General features: G+C 40.5%; 1 protein-coding gene across 5 annotated transcripts in view; it reads left to right on the forward strand.

The window, feature by feature from the left end:
* dip2a (disco-interacting protein 2 homolog A) overlaps positions 1-20008 on the forward strand; it is a 77692-nt gene that overhangs the window by 13971 nt on the left and 43713 nt on the right. Inside the window, exon 1 of one of the 5 annotated variants that reach the window (XM_029530117.1) lies at positions 328-399. The exons of the other annotated variants lie outside the window; for them this stretch is intronic. Coding sequence (XP_029385977.1) covers positions 345-399 — 55 coding nt within the window. The 5' untranslated portion in view covers positions 328-344. Of the gene's footprint in view, positions 1-327; positions 400-20008 lie in introns of those variants that run through there. 5 annotated transcript variants of the gene reach the window in all.

The following is a 20008-nucleotide window of genomic DNA, read 5'->3' on the forward strand; positions in this document are numbered from 1 at the left end:
TAGTTTTGTATTTGATCCAGAAAGATTTTGCAAACAGTTATGCTATTATTATTATGCGATTATTAAAGATAATCCCAACATCTGAATTTATTCCATGTATTGTCCCTCTTAAAGAGTTGTGAAGATGAGCTGTCCTTAGGCCTCTGCAAAGTTGTCCTCAAGGCCCTGACCTCTGACCCACTGTTACTGATGCTGCATAAGGATGAGTGCTGTATCCCCTGCAGATCACAAAAGACAAATTATAGGGTAATGTGGGTCTTCGGCAGGGTTGCCATCAATCTCCATTTCTCTTTAGGGCAAAAAGAATTGGCTGCTGCCTGGGGACCAAGTGCTACTGCCTCTGTATGCCCACAGACAATCATCTGGGACCCCTACCTCTGCACAAAAATACGCACACAGGTACTCACTTTCCCCTGTGTCACAGTCTGTTTGTTGAGTTAGTCTGTGGGTTTGGCCCCTGGCTTACATGTGTAAGGATAAGTGCAAAAGCAGACCCTGTCTGTCTCCCTCTGGAACTGACCATTTATTCTTTCTGAGCACTAAATGCTTTGCTCAGTGAAAAATGCTATTACAAGACTTAGCCTGGATAAGAGTTTGTTTTTGTCTTGGAATTAGCTCCACTTGTTTTTGAAGTATCAGCTACCAAGTTAAACCACACCCTTAGCAATTTAACACTGGTTCAATAAATAAGGATTTTTTTTTTTTTGGTTTAACAGACAGGACTGGTATTAATTAACTGCATTTTTGCATGTTTATTTTAAAACAACATGTTATAGAAGTTACTCCATTCCTGTAGCAAGTTCACAACAAAAGTTAGCCTTGCTCTTCAAGAATGACCAGTAATTATTGAGGTTTAAATGTAAATTCACTACTCACATTTTGTTTACTGCAGGAGAACAGTTGGCACAGTGTCAGGGTTTGAGCACCACTTCATTGCTCCTTAATTAACTTTGAAATAGCCTATTTTCTGGAACTCATTAAGTCTTCTTATATGGAATACTGAATAAGTGTCACCCATCTCTCGCTCCAAGCTGGTTGAAGCTAATCTTAAGAGTTATTAGCAAATGTTTGACTCAGGTCTGTCTATAAGAAATTCAGAATAATGAAATCCTAAGGGACCTGCTTGAAACTCTTTAATTTCCCTAGCGAGCCCAAAGCTACACCACATTAGCTAAGAGAGACTGATTAGCCTGCAGTGTTGTTGGCAGACACTATCAGCTGGCTAGTGTTACTGAACAAAGACCCAGTGAACAATATCAGTACAGCTGGCTCTCTTATCTTCCACATGGCTTGGATGAGCAGTGAAAAGTTATACCATTACCTGGTCTGAGGGGTATGAATTGTGAGCCGATGTGGAATGTGCTTCTGGATAGAGGCGGGGAGAGTTGAGAAATTTTTAGAACAACCATATTATTCAGTTGTTTTCACCATGTATGGGGAAACAGTGAGAGCTGGCAGATTACCCCAGGAAGCTGGTGAAATGGAGCCTAGGCTGTTGTCTGTTTGAAAGACATGAACAAACAAGCTCCTGTGGTTACAGCTTTTGTGTTTCTTTATTTTTGTGCATGATACAGCACACATCACCTATCTTAGATCTCTGTGATTATTTACTGGTAAAATGTCAATGCTCCATTATTTCTCGGAGGATACACCACAAGGCTTTGAAGTAGTTTGTTTATCAGGATAAGGGTTTACAAACAGTTTGCCTTCAAGACATTTCTTTCAGGCACATTACTACATATTACTGCAGCACAGATGTTCTTATGTCTGCTGTCAGTCCCTGTCTTTCTTTCGGTCTCATACTTCAAAAACCAGGAGGCTAACCTCACATTACCTTAGGCTGGAAACTAATGTATCTTTTCTTGGTTTTGTTTCTTTTTGTCTGCCTGTCAAATTCCTCACTAAGGGGCTCACTCAGGGGTTTGACCACTGACAATAATACTTGAGGTTTCAGTGGGGAGGCTATTGATTGAAGAGTTGGGGGTCGCAGGAAAAAATCATGAAACTGAATCAGGGAGACTCTGAAATAAGGGAGTAATGGCAATCCGAAAGATACTGGGAACTATTGAATGACAGAATGATAAAGTAAGTGCAGAAGAAAGGATGCCACTGTTAAGGTTGGAATGATAAGATAATATCATGTTAGCTTGGTCAGATAACATGCTGCAAGAGGTTTACCAAGAATATACAGAGAAAACATGAATTCATCTACAGTGAGAAATTTTACCGTGCCATTTACAACTTTATAACAAATTTGTGAGCAGTAATTATGGTTTCAGACCATTAGTTGAAATAAAGCTAATCAATTAACAGTGTTGTTCTATAAAAATGACAACAATCACTTCAGAAGATACAGGTGACCCTGCTGGGCATTGCTGCCTGTCGCACCTCCTCTGGTGCCTTTGGTGCAAGTGTGCTCCCCTGAACACCTCTCTGGGCTTAAGTGGGTCATCAGCTGGGGACCACCGACCATGGATGTTTCGCTCCTTTAACCCCAGTACATCTCCTGGTGGCGGAGCGATGGCAAGGATCCCTCCTTGCCACCCCCTGCTGCTGCCCTAGATGTTGTCTGACCCCCAATTCCCTTGCTTCCTCCTGAGCCACAGCCAAAAGCTGCCTTACTCTGCCTCCTCGGCCAGTTCTTTAATGGCCTTTCGCTGTGCTGCTCCTCTGCACCCCATGTCATGGAGCAGGCGAACGGTCGAGGACCTGACAAAGCCCCTGCAGCCCACTTCGACGGGACACAAGTTTCCATCCAACTTGTCTGCACTCTTCAGCCAGGTCTGTGTACTTGCAGTGCTTCCGCTCGTTGGCAGCCTCCATACCCTCCTCCCATGGGACAGTGAGCTCCACAAGTAGGATGGTCTTGCGTGGGTCTGACCACATGATCAGGTCTGGCTGGAGCGTTGTTTCAGTGATCTCCCTAGGGAATTGTAGCTGCAACCCTCATGGACCAAGCACTGCCAGGTGTGAGGACTTTTGATGTTTTGCTCTGGCAGGAGAGAGGGTTGATGTTCTCTCCTACCCTTGCGAACAGGAGGGGATGTTTCTCCAGCGCAGAGGGTCTGCTGTTCGCCTCCTTTCTGCATGACTCCGCTACCTCCACCAGCTTCCTCAACACCTGGTCATGTCGCCACCTGTAGCGGCATTTATTAACATTTATTACAAGAAAAATGTGAAATCATATAAAGACAGCCTAAAGGACTGTAAGCTCAGCTATTCTGTTTGATTAAGTTTAACATACTGCAGAACTTGTTCACCATCTGGAAGTTGGAAAATAAAGATGTTTGCAGTTATCAACACAGCTCCAATGTGCTTTCAGAAGTGGTAGGTTTCATTAACATGAGGACCACATAGCCTCATCATGCCCATCAGAACCCGTTCATGTTCAGGTTCAGGGTTTTACGATTTGTGAGAAATCTATAGTTTCACAGACGAAGCCTCCAGGCCATGTCAGTTATAAGATAGACTTGTTAATGGCTTACTGTCACCTCAGGTACAGCATGCACAAGTGAATGAAGTTGAGAAATATGGCCTCAAAGGTAATTCTTAGGAGCTGAAAATCATCTCACTTTACAATAATCAGGTTGTAAAAAAAGCTGGATGGTTAAATTACTGTAGCCAACATGTGTTTGTGGTAGATATGGTCATGGATGAGAGTACCGAATAATTTTTTTTGAAGATGACATCATCAGACAGCTCAGATGGTATACTCATACTTTGCCCTTGCATGGAATTAATTTGTCTACGCTTACGTTAGAAGAAATTGTTCCCTAGTAAACATGCTCAATCAACAAACATAATATCAGGCCTTTTAAGCCCCAGGTTTGCAATGTTACATCTCAAACAGACAATGAGCACATGGATTGTTTCCATTGTCATCTATATCCATAATAAGCTGAGGTGAGCCAAGTCTGTCTGATTCAACTCAGCAGGGGAGTTGGTTGTTAATTGCATATATGCATGCCTTTAAGTCATTAATCAGAGCAGCACATTGCAGTAAGAAAAAAAAACAAAAGCCTTGGAACTTCTTTACGTTGGGTAAAGAGAAGTCATAAATAGTCATAAATGGAAAGAGAAAGAGGTGCACTGCAGGTCAGATGCTGAATTCAGTCTCTGAAGTCAGTTTAAAGTTTGTATTGATCAGCTGGATTTATCTCATCAGTGGTTGTCTTAGACATGGGTTGTAAGGGAGTACCCACTATCACTGGCAAACATTTTCCTGAGAGAAACATGTCTGCAGTGCTTGTAAATTTGACTTTTGGTGTAAATGTCTGTCTGTTTGTATGGGTTAACTCTGTGATAAGATGGTGGACAGTTGAATAGGGTACACATTTTCATCTTTTGGCCTTTAGGCATGAGCGTCATCACCAAGTGAACCTTGGGTAGAGTCTTATTTAATAGATCCCATTGCATCGAACTTTTACTCCAGCAGCTCTTGTTGACCACTAAATGTAGCAAGCTTCCTGGTCACCAAGGACCACTAAAGTTCACCCCTTTATTTATTCTCTGGCCATTCAGGCAATGTTTGTGCTTCCTGTCTTTAGATAAGGCAGTCAAAAGTGGCTTTATCTCAAGTTCTGGGATGTGTGACTGAGCAGTCATGCATCTCTATCCTGAAACAGACATTTTTATTGAAAGAAGCTGTATCTCTTGCTTATGTGAAACTAGACAAACAGCTGATAAAGGAAAATAAATTTTGAATGAACAAGTAGTGAAACAGACTGGACCCACTGCATAGTAGAGAGTTGCCATTAACATCACATGTTCTGTGGCAATTATAAAGTTTGATTCTGATTTTCTCTCAAGATGGCAAGATGAAAAGAGCCAAGTGGCCTTGAAAGAGGCTTTATAAGATTCAGTCACAAAGAATGGTCAGTCAGTACAGTAATGAAAGTGTTTGGATGCATGGCAGTGGTATTACATTGAAAATGAAAGCTGCAGTCGGTGCTTCACTCATTGACTAAGGAAAACTAAACTGGCCTCTGTTAAAACTAGAAAAATCATGTTTTGAGTGAGGTGTTTGTCAACATTTCTTTCAGTGACCACATATAAAATGTATGTATTAAAATGCATTTGTACTGAAGAAAAAATTCCTTCTGTCACATTTCTGCTTTTGTTTCAGTGGTTACGTGGTCTTTTGTTTGAAAAAGTTAAGTACTGGTCTATAGAGATGTGAATAAAAGTGATTCGATCAGAGGAATCACGCCTCCCCATATTCATCACCTTCGGTAGATCTTGTGTGACAGCGCTCCCCGCTTTTGTCATATTAGCACCAAAGAGGCAACTTCTTTTGGAAGAAAATCGCTGGAATTCTCTGACTTGTACATTGATGCATGGTGGCACGTGGCACACTTTGGCCCATGACTACTAAGATGTGTCATGTTAGCTTTTTCTTTTGTTTGTTGTCCATCCTAAGCAATGTGAAAGTGGATGATCTATGTCCTGTGATTTCAGAGTGGAATGAGTGTTGTGTTTGTGTCTGCCAAGCACAGTCATGGATCAGCATGTGCTGCAGTCAGTCACACACTTCCTCAACCCTCTTGCTCTCTGTGTCTCTCTCTCTTTTCTGGAGCTGGGCAGTTTGCCTACAGAGAGCAATGGCTAGTTTAACATCATCCTCCAAAGAGTCATTACACTTCTGCACTCATTGTATGACAACATGGTAGCAATACCTTTCTGATTAGCTAATGACTCAGTGTGAGGCTGTCTCTCTTAAAATGATTGATCTTTGTAATTGAATAGTTATGGTTAAGCCATTTAAAATATGTTTTGTCCTCTGTGAAATAATTTTTCCCATTATGTATCGGTTCCTTTTTAAAACCAACTGAAAGCATTAAAGTATAAAGCACCACTCACAAGCTCTGCATGAAGTTAAAGTGTGATCCCAGCCTCAAGCAGCCAGATTGCTTTTACTAATCATAAGGCCTTTGGCACCCATTCACCCATTGATCAATGGAAAAAGTTTATTCTTAAAATATTTAATATCAGTAAGATTTGTAATGTGATGCTGTAAGAATGAAACCTGGCTTTGTGCACTTTGTGGCATGAACTTCCACACAAAAAAATTGTAGCATTACAAATAGTTAACCTCTTTCACAGCCATGTGCTGTAGGACTACTTATCTGCACAAGACACTGGTTGTCATATACTGTTTAGTCAACCAAGTCAACTGTCCTGTGGCCCAAATTAAACACAAACAAGCCTAATTCTCAAATGAATGCCTCAATTTTAAATGCTTATTGTCTATGAGTATGTGAGAAAATCACAATGTTAAGCCTTTGAAAATTTTACTCCCTTCTAAGGTGAAATTATAGTAAAACAAAACCAGACTTTGCCATAACTGAGTCTCTCTTTGGACATATAGGAATTTGGGGGGGGGGGGCTTTTGCTGTGAGGTAACTCATGTAAACAGTATTATCAGAGAGACTGCAGGAGGAAGTGTCTGTCATCAGTTGAGTGATCAAACCTCAGCCCGCCGTCATGCTGGTATTTCCGAATGCTGGATTCTGGACCCTGTTCACAAAATCCGGATATTAAAGAGGCCATGCACTGATGAACATTTGTATTTGTACACACACACACACACACACAATTGAAAATTTGAATTTCTTCTCACTCACAAGTGAAAAGAATAAATACCACAGTTAAAAAGTAGTTTGATGGTGATATTCTCACTATCTTTTAAAGATTAAAAACTCACTGCCACCAGTTACTTAACATTTGACCTTTTGAGTCAGCTGGCCTAGCTGGATTCAGATGCTCACTTTGTAGCCTAGCTCTGTCCACATGTTAAGGTCATATGTGATGCATCCAGGGCTGCAGGGCTTTTAAGCCTGTCAGGGGCCATCAGCTTCAAAAGATCTGTGGTCAGTGGTGGACCTTTTTTATTTCCCCTCATACACTTCATATCTCTAAGCCAGTGACTACATTAGCCTGAGTCTCTTCTTACATAGAAAGGTAAAGACCATAATAGTTACAAATGTGCTGGGGCAGCTTTGGAGTGCCACCAAAGTAACCAAAGGTCAGTGAGGTCACACCTGGCAGGCAGCCTGCCTTCAAGATATCTTTTGTTTGGAGTATCAGTCAGTACGTGCAGCCAAAACAAGGAGAAGATGCCCAGGATTGATGTTATTGAAGTGGGGTTGGGAAGACTAATCGAGCAGTAGTTTCATTAGAATCAAGAGCCAAAAATTGTGTTGCTGAATCTTCCATTTGAGAGAGTGAGAAAGAACTACAGTGAGAGAGACACAGTCAGGCTAGACCAAACAAAAGGCAGTTCCCATTCTCTCACTTCTAGCTGGAGGAGGTGGAGATGGTGGTTGGTTTTTATGAAAGATGAGATGAAGCTGCAAAGCTGCCTTCAGGACATCATGAACACAGACACACATTTTCTAGAGCTTTGAAAGATGGGAGGAATAGACATGATGATGGATGGACAAGAGAAATAATGTAAAACAAAAGAAAGGATGGTGAAAACAGGAAAAAAGGAAAAAGAAAGTCTGCCGTTTCTTCCTTATTGTTTGAAATTACACATGGATCACCAGCCTGCCTTTACTCTGACGTCACCTAACATATTTCTGACCCCAACCAGCATTGTGCTTAGCAGCAGAACACCAAACAGTATGGCAACCAGATGACTTATTTGCAAACCTATCTGATGATGTAGTGCTTTTTCATGTGGAATCTTTCACACCATACATGGACACAGTGAATTATTTATGGCGCACAGATAATGAAGGAACGAACAGAAATAGAAAATCTTTGTATTTTCAGTTTACAGAAAACCCTCTGAGGCTGGAATATTCCCTATTTCATCCTCGGGGAAATTGAATATTGAGTTCAGCTTGAAGCAACTACACACTCTATGTGCACATGTGGGCATTGTTATGCACTTACAATGGTAAACAAATTTCCACTTAATAACAGCTACATGACCTTAAAGAATTGACATAACAAGCACATAGATCAACAAAAGTTTTTGATCTAATCAATGTTTTAGTGGTTTGACAAACCTCAATACACATTTGAGAGAATTATTGAGCACAATGCATGCATGATTGCTGTTCTGCGGCTTTCATGATGCTCAGATGAGGTTTACCTACTTGTTATTGAACCGTATATGTCTAAAATAATTTATTTTATTTCCCCTTTGTATGAACAGTGATTAAAAAAAACCTTTGGGACTTTTGTGTTCAGACTTAGATAAATGGATGCACCTGCAGTTTTCTCTCCATTCAGGCCTGTTGTTAAAGAGTATTGCCCATGGTTGCCAATTTTTCTTGTGTCTGTGTGGCTCATGCTGACCTCTATTTGTACTTTCTCTAGGTTTCTGTGTGTTTTGAATGGGAGAGGGCTGACTGTTAGTGTGTGTTGTCCGAGCTGATAGTGGTAGACTGGCTACAACTTGTGTCAGATGCTTCCTGTTGGAGGCCTACACATGCTTGTTCACGTATTAACTGCTTTGCTCTGTCTCTGCTGATGTTTTTCATATTATTCTCTTTTGTGTCATCTCCCAATCCTGGATTTGGCTTTTAAAGTTCTGTTTTTTGTGTCCAAAGTTATTTCTCCTGTGTCTCTTCCTTCCGCTCTCTCACCCACCCCTCAGTCTTCCGGCCTCCTGCCTGCTTTGTTTACTGTCCAGTCCTGTTCAAGTTCAACTTCCCATTGTACTCCGTGAAAAGCACTACTAATGTATCTATACCCACAGTAGACTGACTGTGTTACTGCATCATCAGCCTATTGATCCTTATATGGAGATGATCCACAGAGCTTTAGCTACCTCGGAGAGATGCTTAGCTGATGATTTATTGTAATGCCTCCCCCTCTCTCTTATCTCTGGGGTTTCATCTGGCTAGCACATAGCATGCCTTCATGACCTGAGTCAGCATCTATGTTCATAAACAGCTATAGAGTTAGAGCTACTTCCATAGAAACCTTTTGGGATTTTTAGAAAAACTGGGAAAATGTTGTTTCTCTTTTTTTTTAAACATACTAAAATAACACAAATTTTACGAAACATGTATTATTAAACATTTATCAAACAACCTAGACAGTCAGGGAAAGACAAATGAAGTAATCAAGTCTGTCTCTGAAGCTGCTAGATTGTGTCCTGAGACAGGGAGTACATGTTTGCAAGAGTAATCCTTTGTGCATAATGCATTTGTGTCATTCATGTCACTCATTAGAGCTGGACAGTGTGCTTCAGAAGAGATAATACCAGCTGAGTGGCAGTAACTCAGGTTTTAATGGGGATCTATGTGAGATAAGCTGCTTGCTATTTAGGTTATGCCTGCATATCATGAAAATCTGGGTGGACTAGGAATTAGGATTTAACTATTCTATGTCAAATATGTCTTCTGTAGTGTGGGCATATACACTCATGTCTATATTATCCTAGTTGTTGAAAACAGGACAGTGAATCTGTATGTGCATATGTCTCTGCATATATACTGTATGGTTCTGTTCTGTTGCTCTGCATGTGTAGCAGTGTATGTTTGCATGTACTGTTTTATTTTATTTTTTGGACACTGAGGGCCTGATCTGCTAAAGTCCCAGATGAGGGGTGCTAAACTACATGCTCTTGGTAAGATTTTTCATGCTTTGTTTGCGTGCCTTTTGCGGGTGATCTACAAATAGAAATTGCCAAAGTGACTACAGGTGCAAACAGCAGTATTTAAATGAGGAGTTTGCACGCTGCCACCCTTTCCATCATGGGGAGTGTGGAGGAAGAGCAAAAGTGCAAAATGAAATTTGATTAAATTGAATTGGAAGTGCTTGTAGAGGAGGCAAATAAACACCTGTACCAGCTTTTCAGCACCCCAATCGTGCGCTCCACTATGTTCTGTGTGCGTATATGGGCCACATTGTATCGATTCTCTCCCAGAGTGGTAGGGTTGAGTATCGCAGTCAGGAGGAAGGGATGGAGGTGATATGCACTGGCACCTTTTGAAACATATGAAAATACATGGTTTAAATTTGTTCAATGAGAGAAATTATTTATATAGCGTCGAGTATATAGAAACTAATCACTCAACAGCCAGCCATCATCATACTCACCATCCCCTAACTTTGAAAATATACAGTTATTTCTCATGATGAATGAGTCGTGCACCGACCCAGGATATTTTGCCACAACATTAGTTACGACTCCTCTGGAGTCACAAACGACCTGCACGATTAATGAGTGGCTGTGTTTGCGATTCGTGTACACATGCTCAGTGTTTGAGGGCGGAACAATTTGCACACAAGTACAGTCAACTGCTCCAATTACTCTTGGGAAGTCAGCAACCGCATGAAACCCATGTTTGGTTTTATTCAGTGCTTCCCATGTGGATGGAAATTTCATGTACCTGCCCCTTCTGCGTATCATAGCATTTAATACATCTGAGAGCATACCTGGCAAACTGCTTTGTGAGACCCCAGCAGAAATGGCAAGCATGTGCTGGAATGAACCAGATGCAAAGAAATGGAGAGCTACCAGAAGTTTGGCGTTGCATGACTCCTCCTTCTTGTTGGCTCCAGATCAGATTTTAAGTCATTCAGCAGCTCCAAGATGGCATGGCTGGTTGGGCAATATGTCTGAATAATTTTTTCTTCTGCCATCCCAAATATACTGACACAAATGAGAAAAATCCATTCTCCACGTCTGCGTACGTTGTTCCTGTTTCTCCTCCTGGCGACAATGACAGCAGCCATTGTGCGTAAAGCTGGGATGATTTGCACCTGCCCTTCCAACGTATGAAATTTAGACGCAATCATAATCCCGACAATTACTTTCAGGTTTGATAAATTGTAATGCGTGTGCTAATATTTCTTATCTGCATTTTCTCCTTCCACTATTTTGCTCACCCGGGCAGAAACGCCCCATATTCCATATTCATTAAGGCCAAAGTGCTAAATGGACAGCGTGTGTCGTGTTTTGCTCACTTCAAAGATGCAGTCCTCAGCGCGCACCGTTAGTAGATCAGCTTGCACTTTTTTTAGGGGGGGGGGGTGTGACAACAAGTTTGCATACGTTTTTATATGAGCAAACCTTCAGTAGATCAGGCCCTGAGAGCACTGATTCAACAGCAGCAGATAGCTTTAAACTCACTGAGCTGGTTTCCCTCTCTGCTAGGAGTGGAGATATGAGGACTCCAGGACAAACACACAATGGAGTTCACTGGTTCAGGAAAACAAGCATACATCTACACTGAATCAAGGGATGGCAGTGAGATGGATGGTTGTAAAAAGAGAGCTCTTAAGTACTGTAGATGTATAAAAACACAGGGATATTTATATAAATGTTCTCCGTATGAACTAATAGAAAGAAAGGAAATATTTACTAAGTCATAGTTCAGTATGAAGATCAGTTCAGTATGTGTCTTGGAAGGAAATGTAAATGTGAAAAAAAGGATTAGGATCTCCTTAGCAGCGGCAGTACAAGTGAAGTTGCAGTCCAACCGTGGGACTAGAGAAATAGCTGCAGAGAACAATGAAGCTGGACAAGTTGGGGATTGATGGTTAGCAGTGCCTGAACTTTCTCATTAAAATGCTTCCATGGAACTGGGATTTCCCCTAAAATAAGATGTCATATGATCTTTTGGCAGGGTCACCCACCACTAATTATAACTAATTTAGCTATCTTTAGTATACTTGCTTTTTCAGTTAGATCTCTATTGTGTTCCTCATTTCAACTTCTAAAAGTATTAGCCACTGTCTCCAAACATTAAAATGTAGTCTGTGTCTTTGCTTTTCTTTTTGATTATGGTATTACCACACAAAAACTGTCACATTTATATATTTTGACACATTTCTTTTGGAGTATATAAATTCTGGGTTTGCACACTGTGCTGTGTAATTACTGTTCTTTGTATGTCTGTGCACTCTGTGTGTGGTCCTGCTATCTCTGAGCCACGAATGTCAGTCTTCCTCTGTAGTGCCCATCCTATGTTCTGCCTCTTCGTCTCCCTCATAGATTAAGGTGTTGCCTGGCAAACCACACAGGCTGGAGGATTTACTTGCGTGCACATGTTTATTAACTGGTTAGATTGCATTTTCCACCATGTGCTTAGTAAGCAAGCTTTACCACACTGAAAAATGTTGGTGACGGCATTCTCTGCTCTATATTTGTGTGGGTGAATTTGGCAGGTGCAGGCGGCATGATGTATGGCAGCTGCAAAACTTGGAGATTTCCACTTTTTAGAGTTAATCATAATTGAGAAATTTGATCATGGGGAGTCAAAAGCATTCACAAAAGGACAGCTGTTGCTGCAAGGTCTGGGAATGGTGGAGAATGTAATAATGCCTGGCCTCCATGAAATAGTCAAAGACATGCAAATAAATAGGACTTTAATTAAAAAATAAATAACTCTGAGCCTCAAATCTGTAGCAATGACAACAACAAAGACAACAAAAATTGACTTGATTAAAAACATCCTTCTCTTCTCAGTATTTAGACACATGGGTTGTGTGACTAGTAGAGGAACAGACAGAGACCGACAATGACAGAGATATTGAAAAGAGGTAATGGAGGGTTAAAAATAAGTTCACAGGGAGAAGGAGGGAGGGAAGACATTTGTTTGTTTTCCACGTCAGTCTTGTCAGAGGTGCTAATCCCCGTGGGAAAAGATTCCCATATCATCAAAGAGAGGAGATGGATACTGTACAACTACCACACTCCACACCCTTTTAATCTGTTTCAGTTACAAATAAATGTAACATCTTTCCAGAATAAGATAAGCGTTACACTGTTTTTTATTTATTTATTTTTTCTTTTTGTTTTTGTTTTTAAGGCACACACTCTTCTCTTCTTCTGTTGGTGGTGAGTCAACCAGGGTTACTTGACCTCCCATTACCCCCTCAGATTAGTTCTCATTATTATCACACTCCATTTAACTTCCAAGAACGGTTGAGATGGCCAAGAAGTCAGGACCCCAGCTGTCTCTTCTGGTGTCTAATCTACAGATCCTTATCTTCCTCTTTGTGCCTCAGGTTGCAATACAGACTCACACACAAACCTGAACACACACACGTATAAGAAAGACTCACAGGGTCATTTCACTTCAAGTGTTTGTTTCTGAAAGCAATACACATGTGGGCACAATGTAGCAATGTTATTCTAGTGCACGACATTAACTAGTGGACAACACAGTTAAACGTCAATGGATAAGCGTGCTTCAAATGATGGTGCAGTATTGAGCAAAGTTTTATAATTTGTAGTATTATTATATGATTTGTTTGCCATATTTAGACACTTCATGGACTGATGGATTGCAGTTAGTTAACTGATGAAGACCCCACATCCAGATATTTGAATGAGCTGAGGGACGTATCAGTGAAATATTACATTAGTACATTATTTTAAGCATCATTCAAAATGCTTATAAGAAAAACTGAATGGGAACACTCCCATCTTGCTTCTCCCTGTACATTATTCTTATTGCTTCTTGAAGATGTGACAGATGCTCAAACCCACAGTGACATCTGACAACACCACATAACACTGCAGGTTTTCCTCTCACTGCCTCTTACTTCCTCCTCTCTTTTATTTCTTTTTATCTCTTTCCTCTGAGAATTTACTATGCAGACAAACACACTCTCTTGCCCCGCTCTGCCAGTCTTGCGAGCAAGGGTCTGATTTGATGATGCTAGGCTGTCGTTACTCTGCTCTCCTTGACTCAATCTTTTTGACAGCATATCTTGCACTGGCATCACTGCTCCTTTTTGCTATCCTCCTCTCTCCTTGCTTCTTTTTTCTCTGACCTGTCTATCCAGTAGAACTAGTTTCTCTGGGTTTTCACATGCAGCATGATGACCTTCTCCCTCTCTATATGTATCTTTATCTCTCTGGGACTTAAGATTATGCCATAAAATATTGAATGCAAACTTGAATGTGACTCCTCAGTGCAAAAGCAAATGCAAAACTGCAGCAGAAGGTGCACTTCTTCCAACCAAGTGCCAAACATATGCCTAATAAACTTAAAAGAAAGTGGGTACTCAGGATTCATCCAACCTACGTTTTTGAATTTTGATCAGAGTTACACATCAGCAAAGTTATGATTTCATCTTGCATTGTTGGCAGCATGGTGAATAGTGGTTAGTAGGAGTGTGCCAAAAAATCAATTCATATAAGAATCGCGATTCTCATATGAAAAAGACACTTCATTTGCATTCTGTCTTGCAAAGCAGACTGGAGTAGATCATGAGGATCCACCTATAGATTGAAGCAAAAATCATTATGAATCAAAGCATTTTGAATCAAATCGCAACCCCAAAAATCGGAATTGAATCGAATCATGATAGTAAAAGATTCCCACCCTTAGTGGTTAGTGCTGTTGCCCCACAATAAAAAGGTCACGGGTTGGGTTCCTGGCCTTGGGCCTTTCCGTGCAGAGTTTGCATGTTCCAGTTTCCTGGGATTAGCTCCAGTACCCCCTGTGACCTGGAAACAGATATACAAGATGACAAAATCAGGCACAAAACACATGGCAAAACACTCTAAACCTGCTATGTGTCAACGCTACAGTAGATATGTCCAGATTTGCCACACAGACACATATGTGCATAGACATACACGCACACTGAAGAACATACCAGCCCTGCTGCTGTGGCTGGTAGGTAATGAAGGTATAATATGTTTGGTTTGAAGAACTTCTCACTTTCCTGATTGACAGATTTCCAGATTTCCAAACCACACTGTATTTTGCACACTTGGGGTTGAGTCATTTCTATTTAAAACAAAATTTACATAGAATTTTTCAACATTTTGTGGAAACCCTGTTCACCCTGAATGATGAAAACAGAAGGTTTAGCTTAGCTTAGCCTCATAATGTGTTGTGACTATGTTGACATGAAACAGTCCAAGTTTTTCAGTCATATAATTAACTTTTGATCTTTTGGATAGAGTGTCATGATAAATTCCCTTTCTTCTCATCTGTCAGCCACACATGGTAGATTAAGTGGAGGATGAATGGGATGCTTTGAGCCAAAAAAAGGTCTGCACATTTCCAGAGGCTATTGTGGTGGTGTGAATCAATATGGAGGGGTAAATAGAGTTGGCTGACGTGACATATGTTGTAGCTGTGAGCCTGCCATTGATGATTTATCCTGCTCCCTGATGAGTCATAAAAATGATCAATTAATCAGCAAGGATCAGGTGTCTAATCAGTTGAGATTTAATGTTTCACATTTGGCTGCCTGATTTTGTGTCTGTTAATTGACTGTATATTAAGCATTTGATTTGGTCCCATCTGTGCATCCGCAAAAGTCAGACGGAGTTTCTCAGCACACACATTGTCTTTCTGTTACAAGTCCTGACACTCTACTTTTTCTGTCAACCATAGGCTTCCTACTTACTTACAAACGTGTGCTGCCTTCCCCCCAAGTATCTACACACATTCTTCAATTCACTGTGCTCAACACCAACAGGAAGGAGAAAGGAAACAAAGGGCCCACTTCCTATACGTACAGCCAATACTTTACACAATGGAACAGGAAGTGCCTGGCAACTGTAAGGGAGACCATGGAGTGTGAAGGAAAGATAAAATGTTCTCTCCATCCTATAAACAGCTTTGTCTTTTCCCACTCCTCTTCATGTCTTTGATTTTCTGTCCCCTGTATCTGTCAGGGCTTAACCTAACTCATTCTCTAGATAAGTGTTTTTCCTTTAGTCTTTTTCTCTTCTCTCTAAAACAGAAGACTGGAAAGTACTTTTTGGGACAAGCTACCTTGTTATGGAGTTCAGTGAGTGGTGTAAATTTACAGTGTACAAAGGAAAAACCTTGTTTGCTTGGTCTCTTAATTTAGTCATAGTCTGTCAGTGAAAATTGAGCACGCAATCTCTTTTTAGTACATTCACTCCCTCTGTTATAGACTACAGCCCTATTGCTGTCACCATAGTGACCTTTGCTTGGGAAAGACAATGTTGGACACATAGAGATTCTAGACTGTTGCTGCAGATGCAGAAAGCCTTGCAGTAAATCACCAGTGTCGGCCTGAATAAATCCTGAATAAATCAGATTGAACCACTTCAATGCGACCAAAGTAAAAAAAATAAAATAAATATATATATATATATATGTGTGTGTGTGTGTGTGTGTGTGTGTGTGTGTGTGTGTGTGTGTAAAAGAGACAAACAAAAAGATGGAGACTGAGTGAAGTCCACTGTAGCTCTTATCCAGCCCATCATGATTCATCACCTTTTCCTTTCCTCTATCCATCGACTCTTTATGATTGCAGGCTCCAACCCTCCCTTGGTGATACTCTATGAAGGGAGGTCTTTGCTTGGCTCATAACTTCAAAGTACATGCCCCCCTCCTCTCTTTCCTGTCTACCTGTTCAATACCCCTTTACTTTATTTGTATTCTTTCTCACTCTTCTTTACACTGTTAAATCAATATCTTGCCCCCTCTCAGTTTTTTTTGGGGGGGGGGTCTGCCATTGCCTTTCAGAACCTCTATCCTATCCTGTTCTCTCTGTTCTCTCTTTTTTTTCTCAACCTTATCTCTCACCCAGGGAATCAGTCCAGAGACATCAAAGGCATGTCTCCCCCTCTTATAGCAGTCACTTACCCAGGCAGGCAGACGGGCAGGCAAGCAGGTTTCATGCCAAGGCCAGGTACCCTCAGGGGAGAGTAGCAGCGTGGAAACACACTATATCTTATCTGGCAATGAGCGTGTGGAAAGAAGCAAAGGTGGACATAAGGCTCAATAAAAGGAACGATGGCATGCTTAGTGAATGTACAGACAAATGTTGGTGAAATACAAGCCACTGTGTGGATGCAGTGTGAAAGCAATGAAGAAGGAGAACAAATTGAAGAAAAGCTTTGCCTGAGAACTAACAACTAGGCTATAATCTTGGATGCCTGACCTTGCTTTTTTCTGTTTCTTAGTTTCCATCTTTGCAATTATTTTTAGAGGAGCTTCAAGAGAACCGACTTGAAGCCTGTTGTCAAAGTACAAAACATGGTATGGGATCTATTTTAATAGCCGCTGAATTTTATACCACTTTATATCTCCCTTCAGTTAGGATTGTATAGTAGGAGGAAGGGATCATTTGAAGTTTAAATAGCACCATTTTACAAAAGTTGAATACTCTTGAATTAATTTTCCATGGATGCATCCCTTGCGACAGAACCCCTGTGAGTGTCAGGTCAGGTCTGTACATTGCACTCTGTTTTACAGAGTGTACAGAGAAATGCTTCATGACCAAAAAACAAGCATGCATATAGCAAGCGCACATGCAGAATTATTCTTTCACTGCACATCAACAGAGATTGGCCTGCAAACCTACACCCTCACACATTTGTCCCTGATCGGTCAGTGATGACCTTCACAGGGTGAAAGGTAACCGTCCAGTGCACTGCACAGATTAGTTCAGCCTGAAGGGAGCTGCACAGTCGAATTAACAATGTAAAGGCCTTTGATAAGAGGTCAAGGGGATAGCATCGCTCTCACATCCGTACAGTTAGGAGTGGACATCTGTCACTCACCCTTAAAACATTTACCAGCTCTTCCTTCCCTCCTGTGTTTTCTGCATTGAATTACATCCACATTCTCAGCTCTCTACTTGTGCATAAAGGGACATGGCTCATTTCTTGGGAAGTGCTTTACTGCCTTTGAGGTCTATACCTGCTCCTTTGTATGCTATTAATGTTACAGTCACTGCTGGCCTCATGCTGTTGTGATCAAAACACAAATGAATGTGTGAATAAGCTATAGAAAGACTAATGTACAGTTTTAATAACAGTAACAGTGTACTGGCATTTCCAGTGCTTAAATATGTATTTACTTTCTTCAATTAGTTCTATGAATGTTAACTGTTTATTACTATTTAATATTCATATAACAAGTTGCCAGTGTTAAAACAAAACTGAAAAATGTACAACAAATGTGATTAAAAAATGTTGATAAGTTAGACCATTGCTCAGTTTCCGTTCCAGATCCACAATTTTTCCAATGATTTAATTATTATTTTTTTTTTATTATTTCATCAACAAATTCTCTAACACATGATGGATACACATTGACATTTTTTTTTACATTTCTTTACAAACAAATGTAGACACTTGGGGCAATTTTAACAGAACTACTTTCTGTTTTCCCCCCAGCATCTTACTCACAGATTAATAAATTATATCTCTTAGAATAATAGTAATTATTATTTCAGCCCTCATAGTGCTGCCTTGCTGTAAACATAATCCCATTTGGAAAGATCATGTCTAGTCTTTTCCAGGATGGGTCAAGAGTCTGTTATTTTGTGTAAGTGTAGCTCAGCTTGTGCTGCTGAAGTAAAGTGATTTGTTTTTTATAGCTTGGCCTTTGCTGAAGGGAGCTGATTACACAGAGCTCAGCCTCATTAAGAGCACACTCATAAAACATACGCAAGTACTGTGAAAGATGAGCACAGGCTAAGTGCTGCTACTTCTCATGCATGTGCACACACAGTATGACTCCTGGAGATATGAAGGTTGTAAACATTGCTCAATCACTATATGACAAGATCTGTTGCATGTTGCTGGTCCTCATATTAAATACATCTCACACCTATTACAGAGCCCTGAGCTGCCCTACGCCATTGTGGAATTATCCTCTTAATAGTCTGAAATAGTACTTTAATGGGTTATTATCCAAATAGTTTTTGCAGCTGCACTGCAGTATTTGAAAAAGTATTTTCTAATTCTTGAAATATGGGCGAACAGACTTTATTTTCTAAGAGCAACCACCAGATGAAGTGGGGTAAGCAAGGAGAAAAATGGGGGCAAGCAAACAACTTCAGATGCAAGATATGAGATGTTTAGAGAATTGATGTGTGTGTGGAAGCCTTCAGGCTATGCATCTCTCTAGCACCCTCTTTTGGACAGATTAAAAGCCCACCACTATTTAACTGAGCGTATTCTAATGGGAATAGGTGAGATGCTCTCATGTAGCACAATAAGACTGTCTGACAGGAGCATTCTTTCCACTGTTATCTTCTTGTGTGGAGTATCAGATTAAAACAGTAAAACTAATTGGTCACGTTGATGTGGTTATGACTGTAGATGAAGGGGCAGAAGGTTCTTGTGGGAAGTGAAGAAATTACTATATTTTAAGCCAGTGCTTTTATCTTTGTGTAAGTTTGTGTGTGTGTTCATGTGACTGTGTATGAGTGTTTTTTATTTACATTTTTTTGACGCGGGTGGGGGTTAGCAGGTGCTCTTGCTTTTCCACTAACTAATGGACTCATTAGAACAGGAGCCCTGCACTACAGCTGCACTGTCTCCTCACGCTACCTCTGCTCACATTGTTTTAGTATTGTGTGTGTGTGCGTGCTTGAGTTAAGCGTTTGTGCTATTAGTGGATTTATTGCAGCAGGAAACCCAGCCTAGTAACGCGTGTGTGTGTTTGTGAGGTGAGGGGGTTGAACTCAGATGAGACTGACTTTATTGAGCTCTCTTTCACATGCATGCTTACACAGGCACATGCACGTGCACACACACATACATGTTTTATCCCATTTCTAGGTTGGTACAAGTAATATTCAAAGAATTTAGTAAGCCTTTTCTGCAAGAGGAAGAACACAACAGTACTCCCTGAAATGAAAGACACCCCAAGAACCAAAATGGCCAGCATTTCCTGTTATTAAACTCAACTGTGCTGGCTATTAGTGCATGTGCAGCATATTTGGTTCTTCTCAGCTTCTCCCATAATAAATTTCTTGTCTGAGGGCAACCATATGTTCCAGCCAGGCTTGGACTTTTTCACAGGAGCTGAGGCAGTGTTGAACTGTGGTATTAAAATTTAAAAGGCTTATGTCTGGCCTTGAGAGTGCTATCACTGCTCCACTGCATTGATTGGGTGTAGCCAGAGGAGTACAGTTCAGGTGGTAGTGTGGAGAAAACCAAAATACCACAAGACTTTTATCTTGTTAAATTTATATTTACAATTAAATATTATGGATAATTACCATATTTATAATATTTTACATTGGTATTATTATTTCTATTAATTAATATTTAATCAAGTCTTTAATATTACTAATAATAGAT

Source organism: Echeneis naucrates, chromosome 21 (assembly GCF_900963305.1).
Source record: "Echeneis naucrates chromosome 21, fEcheNa1.1, whole genome shotgun sequence".
Taxonomy (NCBI): domain Eukaryota; kingdom Metazoa; phylum Chordata; class Actinopteri; order Carangiformes; family Echeneidae; genus Echeneis; species Echeneis naucrates.